The sequence below is a fragment of the Patiria miniata genome, unplaced genomic scaffold, assembly GCF_015706575.1.
Source record: "Patiria miniata isolate m_02_andy unplaced genomic scaffold, ASM1570657v1 HiC_scaffold_6, whole genome shotgun sequence".
NCBI lineage: Eukaryota > Metazoa > Echinodermata > Asteroidea > Valvatida > Asterinidae > Patiria > Patiria miniata.
In genome coordinates this window covers 3,391,774-3,407,880 of record NW_024037073.1, presented here as the reverse complement: position 1 = coordinate 3,407,880, position 16,107 = coordinate 3,391,774, and the positions used below count along the sequence as shown (strand labels likewise).

General features: G+C 39.7%; 1 protein-coding gene across 2 annotated transcripts; it reads right to left on the bottom strand.

The window, feature by feature from the left end:
* Nucleotides 1–2,213: 2,213 nt before the first annotated feature.
* On the bottom strand, nucleotides 2,214–14,879 carry LOC119742935 (seipin-like). Of its 2 annotated transcripts, XM_038219207.1 has the most exons (9): nucleotides 14,549–14,879; nucleotides 11,192–11,276; nucleotides 9,911–9,986; nucleotides 8,597–8,664; nucleotides 7,965–8,099; nucleotides 7,042–7,139; nucleotides 5,629–5,812; nucleotides 5,280–5,313; nucleotides 2,214–3,749 (listed from the first exon to the last, which is right to left on the bottom strand). In XM_038219207.1, the coding sequence occupies exons 1-9, from the start codon at nucleotides 14,767–14,769 to the stop codon at nucleotides 3,280–3,282; spliced, it is 1,371 nt and encodes a 456-aa protein (XP_038075135.1). In that variant the 5' UTR covers nucleotides 14,770–14,879; the 3' UTR covers nucleotides 2,214–3,279. The 2 variants fall into 2 exon arrangements, with proteins under 2 accessions (XP_038075135.1, XP_038075134.1); XM_038219206.1 differs by lacking the exon at nucleotides 5,280–5,313 and having other exon boundaries at nucleotides 5,595–5,812.
* Nucleotides 14,880–16,107: the final 1,228 nt, after the last annotated feature.

Here is a 16,107-nt window from a genome sequence, read left to right as displayed (position 1 = left end):
CTTGTATTTGTTTTCTTGATTTTTTAAGTGTAGCTAAGGCCAAAAAAAAAGTCTCCGGTTTCTGGTATGCGCGCGCGTCGCCGTAGCCATGCGCGTCGCCAAATTGAAAAAGTTTTTTTTTTTCAATAAAAGATGATGTCTCAAAACCGCCAAGCTCACTGGTTTGACTGGAATCCTGCTGCTGCACAATTGTAACGTGTTTTTTAGATGGGGTTATGATCGAGAATAAGCTTTATGTGGCCTCTCCGCACTCCCATATATTTGCACTAAGTTTAGTCGTGCACCATTTGCAGTCATCAGCCGACATTTGAAGCAAAAAAAGACAGGTAAAAAAAAAAGCCGCGTCGCCGCACCACTTTTTGGGGAAGCTCCATACCAGAAACCGGAGACTTTTTTTGGGCCTAATGACATACAGAGATTAAAAGTTTAAACAAGACTAAATGGTTTGTCAGTGCATGTTTTTATTATATTCAAATAGATTTCCACACACTTCTTTCGTTAGTAGAAAATTGACGTTACTAAGTTTAATATACAGTGTACTTAGAAGATATATCAAGGGAACTTTTATATAAAGCGAACTGTAAAGACAATCTGTGCAACAATTAAATCAGAACAAAAACATTTAAACCCCACCCCCAAATAAAATAAAAGACATAACATCAAATATGATTAAAATCCAGAAAACGAGCGAGGTTTTTATTAAGATTTGGTTTTGATGGACTCAACACGTGATAATCAAATGCCTTATTTCATAGGGAAATGCACCTATTTGAACAGAAACTAATTCTTGTGATGGTTATTACTTCTACAATGCTCAGCAGTTTGGTGTCCTTTGCAGTACTTAAAATATGGTAACGACATCAACATGATTAACCCTATCTTTCGGGCCACTTTTGCTGGGACGTTTCCAGAGCCTTCCAAAATGGCAAAATGTGCAGCAATTTAATGGCATAAATAAACACCAACAGGCTAGATGGGTCAGTTGGTAGAACACTAGAACAGCAATCTGGAGGTGGCAAGTTCAAAACCTGTCCAATCAATTTTTGTTTTTCTTTTAACTGAACTAAATACATGTAGGTACATCAAGTGCCACGTGATGCTTGAGGATTTACAGTAAATGTGTCTAAAGTGCCTAAAATACTTTTATTTTAAATTTGAACAAAGAAACTGACCGGTGCAGGCTTTGAACCTACGAGCTCCAGGATGCCATTCCAGTACTCGACCAACTGAACTATCCAGCCCTATGCTTGGCCATCCACCATCTTGTCAACGCCAATGTTTTTTTTTTGGGGGGGGGGGCCTAGTTAGAAACCATAAATCTGCAAATTATATGTCATGTAGCCAGCCCAGCCAGGGATTAAGCCCCAAATCGCCATGCTAACAACATTATCAAAGCTGCAAACCTGGGCTCACTCAAAGAGGCTACTTATTTTTTTTACACATAAACATTAGGTTTTTAGTACATATACGGATCTTCCAGGCAACCCATTAAGTCAACTAGAATATAACTCTAAATTTCAGGGAGAAAAGCGTATTTACAGGAGAAAAACGCAAGACTTTAGACAACTGCAAAGGTTCGGTATTAGGTAAAACTAGGTGATTTCATGGTTAGTTTTAGTTCCTTCTAAAGAAAAACAGACTATACACGTAATTAGTACAAAAAAGCCGAAATTAAAAAGCAAAGACAAAAACAAATACATTGCAGCAAAATAAAAAGGACAAGGGAAATTCATAAGCTGTCATTACTGTCATCACTGTGATGTGAAGAAGTCATCTTCAACCCCTCAATTCAAGTAAGACATACATGTACTTTAAGAATCTTCTACTGATAAAAAGCCTTGCTCATCAAAACCCTCTGTCCCCTGACAAAGACAATCGGTTACCACACTTTGTTACACACGAGTTTAATTCACATGGTGAACAAACCTTGTTTCACATGTTGAACCCGTGAACAAACCTTGTTACTTGTAACTTAAAACATGTTTGCATAAAATCAATCAACATATGATAATAACTATAACATTGTTGTAGGCAACATCTGAAACGAAAAAGGAAAAGAAGGTTTTAACCAACAAAAGGGCATCACCAATCTGTATATATACTAAACTTAAAAACTTGTCTGTTACATTGAAACATATTTTTCTAATAATTCTTAAACCATTCACAGCACACAAACTGAAATGAACTTTTTGTTAAATTGTAATATTTTTATCTAACAATTAATTAACCGTTCACAGCACATCTGATATTCTGATTCTTTGGTATCAGCCTCAATTATACAAAAAGATGAAGCGAACAACTTTTAACTCGAACCTCCACTCCCCCCCAAACACCAAAAAAAGAAAGAAAAATGAAGAAGGAACTATATTTCAGCAGAAAAAAAAGGAGTTTAATCAAGCAGCTAGTTGTAAGAATCTAGTTTTTGGTTAAATGTTCAGTGAGTACTTTCATTCAATTTTCTTTGAATCAGTGTAGCAAAACAGCAGCTAGTGAGGCGTTTTCACTCTCCCAATGACTTACATGTAGGATAACTTTGTCGCTCTGTAGATTTTAACTTTTTCAGCACAAAGATTAAAACAAAAAAGTTCAAGGCAAGATTAAGAAGAAAAATGTCTGAAAGAATAAAACAATCTAATACTTTCTAAATATTTCTGAGGCAACTTCTATGCCTACTATTTCAAACACAGTAAACCCTTAGCAGCTGAAAAGAAAAAAATCCACAACTTAAATTATTTTAGTGATGACCATGAATTTTCCACAGACTCTCAAACAACATCTGAACTATAGTAGAGAGCCTTTAAGCAAGCCAATTACAAAATTGCAAAATGATCATCATGGCTATTTACAACGCCTCGTATTGAAATTTGCAAGCAATTGACAACAGTACCCCAATGGCAGTGTGGAAAAATGTATTCAAATCGTGTCGGAGCTCTGGAAGATTTATGTCGTTGATCAAAAGATTACAGAATGATAATTCAATGGAAATTGCAGGTCTGGTACCCGGACACACATTAAGCACCTTGAAATACAGCAGCCACCTTTGAAGTGTTTTATCATGTTTCAATGCAGTAACAGCAAATTAATAGGGCCCAATTTCATGGGGCCGCTCATCCGATAACATTGCTTCTTAAGCACATCACATGACATATAGGATAGTGACTTGTTTTTGCTGAGCAAAGGTTTGTTCTATCCTTAGCAAACTTGAAATGCACCCAAGCATTCATACATATCCCTGGGTAACTTAAACACTACACCCCAAACATGGCTGCCATTACACATCTATAAATAGTTGTTGTCGGGGTCCTTTTCCTTCTTGCGTTGTCGCAACTCTTCTCCGTCTGGTACCAAAGGTCCGCCAACTCCCTCCGCCACGATTTCAGATACTTCTCCACTCTCAACTCCTTCAAGGTCTCTGGCTGCGGGCTCTTCCTCCTCCTCCTCCCCAGTATCATCATCAACTTCCTCCCCAGCATCATTTTCAATCTCATTCTCCGGCAGGCCAGCCTCTCCTTGCGTAGACGAGGCCTCGTTATGTAGCTCCCCTGCGCCGTTACTGTCAACTCGCTCCCAACCCCCATCCGACGACCCCTCGCCATTGCTTGCCTTGGTTGCGTCCGCGATGGAGGACCTTTGGTCGCCGGTGGACAGCCCGTCGACGCTGCTGATGCCTGAACTCTGAGAATCCCGATCATCCTGGAAGCCCCTCTGGCTGATGACAGAGACATTTTTGGGACGGCCTCTAAGCAGAGCTAAAGAGAAACCAAGAGGTGAGGGTTTACAAATAATACAAAAAAGTTTGATGTCGTCTCCCCAGCCTGCATTGTCACATAGGTTTTTAAGCTTTGCTTTTGAAGAATAAATAACTACATTTTCTGTCTTTTGTCCCTTTTGTTCAAGTGAAAAATATTTGTCAAGATCGTGAAGATGGGTGAACCTGAGAGAAAATTGGAAAGTTTCAACTGGTAATTGTCGCATAATTGTCATTTATGTGAATGCTCCTGATTTCCTTGTCGAATGATATTTGATTTCTGGCTAATAAGTGAGGCAGATGTGGACTTACATGCAAGTTAATGGTAAATACCCTATTAGGGGGTGTGTATGATATGAATAAGTGTACACATGTCACAAGCATTAAATGTTAAAAAGACCACATCACAAGCACAATAATTGTCATTAAATAGTAAAAGGATTGTGGAGTTGAAGTACAATAGACTCTGTGCATAAGTACCCTTCTCCAAACAGTTACAAAGAGAAATCCACTAGGATAGACTCCTGAATGCATTGCCAACGGTGCCTGTAGGATCACGCATAGAGGCTATAGGTATGTGCCCATTCAGTCAATATAGCTGTACGTACTTGGTGCATACACATGGTGGTCCCTCACACTGGAGCTCTTGTGGGGGGTGAAGAAGCACTATTTACTGTTCATGCTTGTAGCCCATAGTAAACAAGGCATGTTGGTATCATACTTTTTTCACACTGTGAGCACTTCCCTTCCTCGCCCACCTAATGCATGATCCTGTGATCCTGCCCCTGCCCTATCCACCCCTATAGGTCTACCAGCTTTTTCCTGAGGCCATGTTCATCCAATCATCTTCTTGTGTCCCTTGATGGCCGTGAACTACACTGTAGCCACGCCCCTGACCCTACCCACACTGTGACCACGCCCTGCTCCACCCATCCCTATATGAATCTACCTGGCTGTTCCGAGGCCATGCTTTTTTTCTGATCATCTGTGTTCCTCAATGGCCATAAACTACACTTTGACCTCGCCCCTGACACTACCAACACTGTGACGACGCCCTGCTCCACCCATCCCTAAATGAATCTACCTGCCCGTTCCGAGGCCATGCTTTTTCTGATCATCTTACTGTGTCCCTCAACGGCCATAAACTACACTGAGACCATGCCCACAACCCACCCACACTGTGAAACTGATCACGCCCTGCTCCAACAAACCCTATAGGAATCTACCTGCCTGTTCAGAGGCCATGCTTTTTCTGATCATCTGACTGTGTTTCTCAGTGGACATGAACTACACTGTGACCATGCCCCTACCCCACCCACACTGTGACCACGCCCTGCTCCACCCATCCCTATATGAATCTACCTGCCTGTTCTGAGGCCATGCTTTTTCTGATCATCTTACTGTGTCCCTCATTGACTATAAACTACACTGCGACCACGCCCCTGTCCCACCCACACTGTGACCACATCCCTTCCCCACCCCCACTGTGACCACGCCCCTGCCCCGCCCAGCCAGCTCAATATAAATCTACCTGCTCGTTCGGAGGCCATGCTCTTTCTGATCATCTTACTGTGTTTCTCAATGGCCATAAATTACACTGTGACCACGCCCCTGACACCACCCACACTGTGACCACATCCCTTCCCTACCCACACTGTGACCACGCCCCTACCCCACCCAGCCAGCTCAATATAAATCTACCTGCCCGTTCCGAGGTCATGCTCTTTCTGGCCATAAACTACACTGTGACCACGCCCCTGCCCCACCCACAATGTGACCACATCCCTTCCCCACCCACACTGTGACCACGCCCCTGCCCCACCCAGCCAGCTCAATATAAATCTACCTGCTCGTTCGGAGGCCATGCTCTTTCTGATCATCTTCCGGCGATCCTCGTAAGACAGCGTGTACACGTCCTCCAGTCTCACCACGGTCTCCTCTTCTTGGCTGGAGAAGGCGCCGGCGCACTGTTGCCATGACACCACAGTGATGAGTGACAGGAAGAAGAAGAAGACGGATATGTGCACCAGAGCCGTGCTGATTGGCCACTGGAACATCAGATACCTGAAGTAATAATGATAATCAAACAATTATTACAGTATTTTGGTGCTTACTTCTCAATTATTACCACTACTAAACAGGCCATACGACCAATTTTTTGCAGCACTTGAGATCGGCGCAATCTGGTCTCTACCATCACAGGTACCCAATCATACTTCTCCATGGAGAGAGGCAATTGCAGTAAATTGTCTCGCTCAAGAACACGAGCATCATGTTCCCCATCAAGGTTGTAACCCATGATGACAAAATGAGTGTTGAGATTTACAGGGCTGACGATCCCTTTTACCTTGTACGTATTACTGATCAAGAGCCAAATTCTCACTGGTCCATTCACCATCGTGTGTCAGCTGCTAGTTGTGCTGTTTACCAAGAGCGCATGCCAGGATTCATGCACAGGGTAAATATGCATGTGTACTAGACTAGGACATGATTTACCCGAGTGCTTATCTACTACGAAAACGCTTTACAAAGCAATCGCAGGACTATATAGATGATTATCATGTTGTGGCCATCTTGATTTTGTTCCCATTCAAATCAAAGTAACCAAAGCGAGGCTGGAAGGAAAAATAGGCTGGTTCCTTTTTGCACCAAAAAAATATCATTCAGTACTGTTATGGGATACAGGGAACGCGACTGAAATGGTGGCAGCATGATAAAGGTCTATTGCACAGGGTAGTGTGCAGGCGCAAGCATTGCCCTAGCTACATGAAAAGATGGCGGCACACACGCAGCAATGTTTGCCGATATATTGAGCAATGTGAAACTTGACTAGATTTTGACTAAATGTTTGAGGTAAAGACCATTATCATGTTGCGGCCATCTTGATTTTTTTCCTATTCAAATCAGCGTACCCACCGCGAGGCTGGAAGGAAAAATAGTCTGGTTCCTATTTGCACAAAAAACATTAACATTTAGTACTGTTATTGGATACAGGGAACATGACTGAAACAGTGGCAGCATGATAACAGTCTATAGTAGAACAAATATAAAAGGTGGATAGTCGATATTAGCTTCCCTTGGTATTAGAAATTAACAAACTACACTGGGGGAAGCTGGGATCGACTATCCACCCTCAAACCGTGTTATATTTGTATACTACCCACTGCCCTACCCAAGGGGAATGGTGACCACTGATCTCTTGCACAAAACGTTTGTTCAATGAAGACATTGCAAAGCATTGTGCGTAGCTGACAGACTAAGCCGAGATTTCAAAAACACCTTTTGTCACTCACCTGAGCCCTGAGAAGTAAGCTTGTATCTTTAGCACTGAGGAATAAATCTCTAGCTTTCTGGCTTGGAGTTCAATGTGTGCTCCAAGCAACGGTTTGTACTGTCGATGAAAACAATGATGCCAACAAAAATGTTCAATTTTTAACATACATGAGAACAAACCATACTCATTTGGCCAAGCCATTTGCGAGTAACCTATACCCTTTGGGATTTACATTTGAAAAACATCTGGTACACTGACTTGCTCAGAATGCTTGGCACTTTTTAACTTTGAATTCTCCAGACCAAAGACACTGTTGCTAATCACACGATTCGGGGCAAGCTCTCGGATAATTAGGTAAGAGACGCTCAGCACCAATACATTGTTCACAATGGGTGAGAATGGCACAAAGACACCATACCATGCCAGAGCTGGGGGTTGCTAGCATAAGGCTTGCCCCGAATCACGTTATAGTAAAAGTCTCTTTGGTCGGGAGAATGCAAACTTAAAACGTGCAAAGCACTGGATTAAGTCAGTGTTCCAGATTTTATTCAAATTTAACTCGTAAATGGCTTATTACAAAATGACACTTCCGACGGAGTTCTTGCCATTTTTGCATCTCGAGTTAAACAAGTAACTAAAGACTAACCGAAGCATGTCACACAATTTCACAACCCAAATGGCATGTACACAACAGTGCTACATCATGTCATTTGTTAAAAATTAAAATATTTTAATTCAAAAAAAAAAAAAAAGTGAGGTCGGTTATTTTGCCTTAAAAAATCCAGGTACAATGCGGGTCAGATTTACCATAAACACACAATTGTTTCTGTTTTAGTCTCAGGTAATTTCTTGCATTTTGTAACCGGTTACAAAAAGTAGTTCTTTAATATTACTTCACTTCCTAGCAAAAACACCCAGGCATTTTGGATTCATGTCACTTACCGGATTGTCAATAAAATTTTCCATCAAGCTGACGGTGATGGTCTGTTTTTCTTCGCTGTATCCCGTCAACAACAAGGGAATATAGAATAACGTTTGTATAGTTTTCAAGAGGTTGGACTGGTAGTGCATCATGGCCTGAAAGACAAGAAAACAAATAACAATAAAGGTATAGGCAAAAGAAAATTTTGTTGTTTTGGGACTAAAAAGCAAAATTTTCATGCCACCCTAATTTTCCCCTTACCCCCTCCCCCTAAAAAACAATACTGGGTTTTGCCAGTCACTGATATATTTTTTATAAACACTCTATACTCAGTGCTGTCCAAGTAAAGAGGGGGGGGGGGGAGGATTCACAAACTACTCTGGTGGGACTCGAACCCATGACCTCCTGCTTGCTAGTGCAGACACCTTACCACTCGGCCACTGAGCTTGCCGGGCTTGGCTGGCTGGTTCGAATCTGATATCGAGCAGAACTCAGCACCGAGTAGTATACACGTACATATGTGTACACTGTTCACATAATACATCGATGACGGGCAAAACTCAATATTGAATGTAAATAACCCCGACGCAAATTTCATCCTATGGACAGTATTCTCAAAATGGTATCAACTATATGACACAACAGCACTCACTGGACGGGATGACGACGCTGTAATTTCCCCATCAGCTGCATATATGTCCATTCTCACCATAAATACACCTGTAAACATACAACAAGTTCAAATCTGAAAGTTTCGTTCAATATTACAAAGCACTTAGAAGGTACAGGATCTGAATCTAAAATAGGGCTGTGCCGAATACATGTATATTGAATATTCAAATATTTGAATATTCAATCATCTGCCGAATATCCGAATAGCAGTTTACCAATTCAAATTTTCGAAACATGTGACCAGTCTCGAGAAGATGACGAGAAATGCCTGTGATGTCATTTTCACTGTATAACTTTGCATCTTTAAAATCCTCCAAGTATTAGCTTAGTATACGTGAACAGATTCGCTAATTAATTAGGCAAGACCTCGCCTCTTGACCTCCTAGAGTTTGACCAATCAGCGGACGCTTTCTATTTCGGGTCTTTGGTCATAAAAATTCATATATGATGTTGTTAATATTTATAAAGTTCGCTGTGCATGCAAATCCTGATCAGGGAACCATTCAAATTCCCAATCGATGCATGCAAACTGCAACCAGGGTGTGTTCTTGCGCTTCCGGACTGGCAGGTGCAACTTCCAACTGGCAAATGCAGTTATCAGGCTGGCGTGTGTAAAACTTGTTTGTTGTGTTTTGACTGTTTCAATATTCGATTGAATCCAAGGTCGAATGATTGAATATTAAATTATTGGAAAATACACAGCCCTAATATAAAATCATTGAAAGACACCGGTACTTGGATAAAGTCACTAACGTTTGAGAAGAAAAATATATTACAGAGTTGATTTTTAAGATTTTTAAGCATTTGACGAGAGACAAGTCATGCAAGTACTGAGTTGCCCTCAACTCGCCTGGCAAGGAGTTCCAGTTTAACTTTATTGTTTCAATTCTAATTCCAAGATTTTTATATTATCATGAGTAGTTCAGTACCATCTTTTTGTACCAATAACTGTAACACAGGACATGCTATGTATTAAACAAGTAAAAGTATCTCAACGATGCATATTGACACATCAAATATTGTAAAATGTAGCTGGTGACTGCAGTGACAGACCCAATAACAGAGGACTCATGTTTTTAGGCAGCAGTTGGAACAGAGTGAAAAACAATGTTTTTCTTTCTGATTTTACCCAAATATAATTGTACCAAGAGCTCGGCCTTGGCACAATTTCAGAGAGCCTTTAGCCTTATTGCGTAACCTTTTTTTTCCAATGATCTCCACGAAATTGATCATGATTTTAACATAACAAATTGAGAAATTCTTTATAAGGGTATAAAAATAAGCTTTCACATACCTTGATTTTCATTGACTGGAGACTGTGGCATCTCTAGTTCTAACAGAACCCGATATTTCTGGCCTCTCCTCAGAAGCTGTGCCAAAAGAAACAAGCTTCTCAATTAAATTACTTATAAAAATGAAAATGTCTTCGAATAAATTCTGTTATTTATTTTGGGTATGGATCATGACATAAGTGATTACATTATTTACAAAGAGAGGAAATGATGTCATATTTATTGAAATTATCTTTTAAAATTGTAAATGCAAAGGCCGAATCATTTAAACAGTATCATATCAGATGCAAACACTGGAAATGCAGCTTTAGTCCAGGATACATCAATTATCTTTAATTTCTTAATATTATGTCTTAAAAAACTTTGGATTTTGTGTTTGATTTGTTTTTTGTTTTTGCGATGAGCATATAGGCCTATCGTACATTTGTACATTATGATGGGCAAAAGACACTGTACTCAAGGGCTTTAACGACCATTGCAGGTAGCACCAAAGTAATAATTACTCCGGATTACAGCTTGTACATGTATGCTGCATGTGCTGCAGAACAAATCGGCAGATTCAATTTTCCACAAGTAGCTGCCACATGAAACGTGCCAATACAAAATTTGACGGGTTATGTCGTTTGTTTTGATGGACCTTGGCCCAGGAAAATTATCAAAAGATTAAACATAGATAGTATGTACATAAACACACTCAACGATTACACAAGATGCAATGTACATGTAGGCAATGGCTGTAATGAGCATAAACCGGATAACAGCGAGTGTTAGTCTTGACCAAAGCGCTGGTTTCAACGGTTTGTCATTCCCTTTTTAAGTGGTGGGATGGCAAAAAATTGCAGTTAGCAGTGCGATTGAGTGGGGTGCATTGAACAAGGCCCCAAGCAGTGTTCACGTAAGACACACGCGTGCTCTAACCTTGCATACTCTCTGTGGACCAGTGAACAAAAGAGGTCCACAGGCTGCAGGAAGTGTGAACATTTTGTGGACTTGCACATGTCCACACAACGTTTCCCCTTCTCTGAAAACAGTTTTAGAGGCATTTTGGGGTTAGGCTACTCCGTCGCAAAACGCAGAGGGACACCGACGAAAATAATGATAAAAATTTGGGTTGAAAGAGTGTTCACAGTGCGGGTAAAGTGAGTTCTTTCTCTGAGTTTTCTTAACTTCATGAAAACAAAGGAATGTCCACAGTACATGCAGGTATGGAAGGTAATTGTGCCCTGGCTTACACTGAGCTCTAAAATCTACGACAATGACGACAAAAAGAAGTTTCGACTTACGCTGCCCATTTCCGGGTTCTTTTGTAAAGTTGAATTCACGCTAGGAAAGGGACAATTCGGTTGTGGACCAAACTCCTTGCATGAACTGTGGAGAAAAAAAGGATAATGATTGTGATTTGGTTTTTTATTACAGCTGTTATCATGGCACACTTGCTTTAACTCTTTTTTTTTAACTGATGAATACATTACTTACATTAGACAGAATTAAATTTTATAACAATGTGATGTGACGATTCAGCTGAATGAATACAATGAGAGAGTTGGAAGGAACCATAGATTTGGGTTTTTTTTCAAGATGGCGAATTTTCCGAGATGTACTCTTCCATTTGCCTTTTAAAAGACAGATTCTGAACTTGCATTCATAGCTACAATTTTGCTGGAAGAACATGAAAAAAACCTAAATATATTGCAAATGATCGATTTAAAAAGAAAAAGAAAAGAGGTGGCCGGGAAAAAAGGAAGGGGCAGGGACAATTTTTTTTTTTTTTTTTTTTTTTAACTTGGCCTTAGAGCCCTCCAAGTTACAATGGGAAACTGGGATCGCCTTATGGTAAATGTATGAAATAATAATGTGAGGAGTTCTGGCAAAATGAGACAGGACTGGGCTGAAGTTAAAATGAGGGTTTGCGGGTATCAGGAAAGAGAATATAATTTGCACTTCAATCGGACATAACATTGACAAGTTATGGCTGTTGAAAGTTCGGATTTATCAACATGCCAAAATATTTCAAATATTGAGAAAAAGGCCTTTAGAGTTTTAAGTTTTGTAATTGGTGAATATGAAAGATGCCAATTGTTTTTTCATAAAAAAACTTTTATTCCAAGATAAGTTTACTATTTCTTTAAAATACATGCATGTGTAGTGGACATATCAAAATTTACAAATATCAATAAATCTAAAAATCAAAAGAAAATAATGGATTCGTTTCCCCCCCCCCACCCCAATTTTCTCCACTATGGCCTGTGTCCAGTTCCGTCTCAATTTGCTAGAATGACTCATATCAACTTTTTGTTGTTTCGATTACAAAAACAAGTATTCCTAATTCTGAATGAATTCCAATATAAAGACAGGAAATGTTGGTTAATTGTCAAGATCTGAGGGTACCAGTAACAAATGCATATTACAAAGAGTTACGTCTTTAGCACCAAGAATTCAAAACCCATGTTAAGTACACATTTCAATTGTGAGATATGTAGGGCCTACAGTGTATGAGCCGTGAGCAAAAAAAGGTGAGGGCATTATTGAGCAGTGACCTTTTCAATCCCGTAAAGACATTTGGAAGCTGCAAACATTGGTGAAACTCTGTTCCATGTATACTGAGGTTTCTTGGCCTATTCATTGGCAAACACTGCTTTTTAATTTTGGTGTCTGCAAAGTCTCTACAGAGAAACAGTGTGCCAACTTAAAGAGGTTGTGGAATGCTCGAAGACATTTCCGTCATTTTTCGGGTATATGTAGCCTAAGGTGTGATGAAATAAAAACGACTATTGTGTCTGTCATGAAATGAGTACAAAAGTACTTTTGAGAGCGTTTTTCAGGTCCTGTTTCGACCCTAACGTGCAATTTGTGTAAAAGTCGTCGTTGGGGGCAGCAAACAAAACATAGTAAATCGTGATGTAATAAACAGGACTCTTTTATACTATGCTGCATCGGGAGTGCACCGCGAGTGACCTACATGTATACCCTTTGGGATTTAAATTTGAAAAACATCTGGTACACTGACTTGCTCAGAATGCTTGGCACCTTTCAACTTTGAACTCTCCAGACCAAAGACACTGTTGCTAATCACATGATTCGGGGCAAGCTCTTGCATAGTTACGTAAAAGACGCTCAGCACCAATACATTGTTCACAATGGGTGAGAATGGCACAAAGACACCATACCATGCCGGAGCTGGGCGTTGCTAGCATAAGGCTTGCCCTGAATCATGTGATATAGTAACAGTCTCTTTGATCGGGAGAATGCAAAGTTAAAACGTACAAAGCATTGGATTAAGTCAGTGTTCCAGATTTTTTTACAAATTTAACTTGCAAATGGCTTATTGGGTTACAAAATGTGTCCTCAACTACATGATGTTAATTGGAACTAGAGCATTTAGAAGTAGGATATAAATGTCCACACAACCATACTTTAAAACCTGGGTATGAAGCCCGGGAAGGGACAGGGTAGAATTTTTGGAGGGGATTTGCTAATTCGTTCCCACGAATTACTAATTCGTCCACGTTTACTGAAGGTTTGCCGTCTCCGGCAAAATATCCACTGCCTAAAAACTATGCATGTGTACACACGACTGTCATGACTGCGATGTTATTTTAAGGCAGTGGATATTTTGCCGGAGACGGCAAACCTTCAGTAAACGTTAGTTTGCCGGATATGCACTGAACATGCGCAGTTACTGTTTTTTTGTACTTAAACATTTTCCGGTGACAAATTTTAGTCTGGCTCCATGCCAATATTATCGTTGTATTTTTGTATTAACAAGATGGGAATCAGACCATTTTATAATTTCGGACTTTATTTCCCTTTAAAAAAAATCCTCCGGAGCCACAAATCTGAAAAAGAAAAAGTACTACTCTGCAATAAAATGTTTGAGACATATTAAAATAGTAAAAGAAGAATATTCTTATTTATTTGGGGATTGGAAAAAAAAAACTTAAAATTGTGGCGGGGGTCAGGATTCGAACTCGGGACATCCCACTCATTGGAGCTATTGCTTAACCACTGCACCGATTGTGCTACACAACTTTGGTGGGAATTTAATACATGTTATAATTCAGCCCTATCTTAAAGAGTACAGCGCCCTCTGTTGATATGGATTGCCACCGGCAAACCTTTAGTAAACGTTAGTTTGCCGGCGTTACCTCCGGCAAAATATACACTACCTTATTTTAATTAAGTTTTATTATCAGATGCCACTTTTGTTTGTACACGGTGGATCGTTGTTCCATCCTTTTAGCAAAACCCTTGACACTTAAAATACCTACTTCACTCCAGGTCCAGCAGTCCATAATATCGATCGATTTAACTGGCATGTTTTGCATGCAGCTTGCAGCTGGTGTGTGCACTGCATTAATAAACTTGATCAGAGAGTTTCAAATAATTTGATATTTCATGCATTTGGTGAAACGCAATTCCGAATAATCAAATATTAAATTAGTCGAAAATAGATAGCCCTAGCCAAAAAAGGTTGTGTTATATGATCAATAATCATGATGATTGATGCCAAATTTGTTGGTATACTCATGGAGCTATAGCTCCATGGTATACTTAATGCCATAATGGCATAAAACCATTCGAACTCTAACCTGAATTTCTATTTGTACTTTTGAGAAGAAACAAAACAAAATCGTTCGAACCTGAACTGTAAATAGACGGGGTTGATATGTGAGACTGTGGGCATGTAGGCGTAGTAGAAACTGCCGTACAGGAAGATTGACAGCCATAGTTGCAGCGTTACGAGCACCAGGATTGCGATCACTCGGAATGCCGTGCTTTTGAGCCATGACACCCACCGGTCGGTTCCTCCCTGCACGGTCTGGACAAGTTGGTTTGCCTTCGTGCGCAACATCGAAGACATGCTGCTCTGCCTTCTTAACAGACGTCTCTGAGATTCATCAAGAAATAATTAAGAAACAAATGTGAACATATTGTCTATTGACTGTTCATTAACTCAACGATGAATGATGTTTTAGAGCTCAAATTTAAAAGGGTTCGTTGTGTGCGTACGATCCGAGTTGATTAGATGCGAAAACAGGGTGACCGTAAGGTCATGACTAAATTCTGCTAAATGCACTTCAAAAATCTGTCAGATTTATCAAAAATCTGCCAAATTCCCCAGAATTACGCGAAATATACTGTAAACACTTTAAATCACATGCAGATGTTGTAATATTGCCTTAATTAATGTTCAAATTACATTATAAACCATCTATAGCCACATAAAGATAATATGAAATTGCGTAAATTTCAGGCAAAACGCAGTTGCGTCACAACGAAATCCGGTTCCCAGTGAACCTCAGCACCTAGACCGGGCAACCTGTCCTATTTTGCAAGGATTTGTTTGAAAAGATTGAAGCTTTTGTAAACCAATGTACCATTTTTTTGCAAATTTGCTGTTTTTCTGTCAAATAACCATTTTTGCAGAATTCTGCCAGAAATCTGCCAAAAATATACATTCTGTCAAATTTTCTGTCAAACTCGTTTTATAAAAAAAAATCTGTCAAAGTTAGCCGAATATCGGCTAAAACGGTCTCTATGTGCGTAAATGATTTTTGTATCGACCCATTTAACAGGACTATTGTCGGCAAAACGTACAACGAAGTGTATCACACCGCAAACCTCAAAGGAATGCGACCGCACAATTACGGGCTCATGAAATGTATAATTGTTTTTTAATGCAATCCTTGAAAATGAACCTTGTGTCCCTTTAACCTTATTTTGAATTTTCATTTTGTAATTTTCAAGGGTATTTTGGTGTCTTTTTGGTTTTTATGCTTATGCGAATTTCCATATTTATGAGCATTAGTGATTCGTTGTTGTTGCGTTAAGCCAATGAGCAAGACTTTTCTAAGATGTTTTTAAGAATTTTTTGCCAATATTTCAACAGAAAAAACCCTAATATGAACAGTGTCTCCCTGAAATGACATCACAAAAACAGCGCCCTCGGTTGTTCTGAAAAGCATGAAAAATCTTCAATGTTTAAAGAAGTTCACTTATCAACAAAATTAACCAAAAAGGAATATCAATTGGTTTTCATACACTATATGAGGATTATAGAAAGTAGCGCAAAATATGTTCCTAAGAAATATTCACTTCATGGGCCCTTTCAAGTTGGCATATGTTGCGCGAATAAGTCAATTGATGATCCATGCGCATTGAGATATATTTAATTTACTATAGCTTAATGTATCCATAA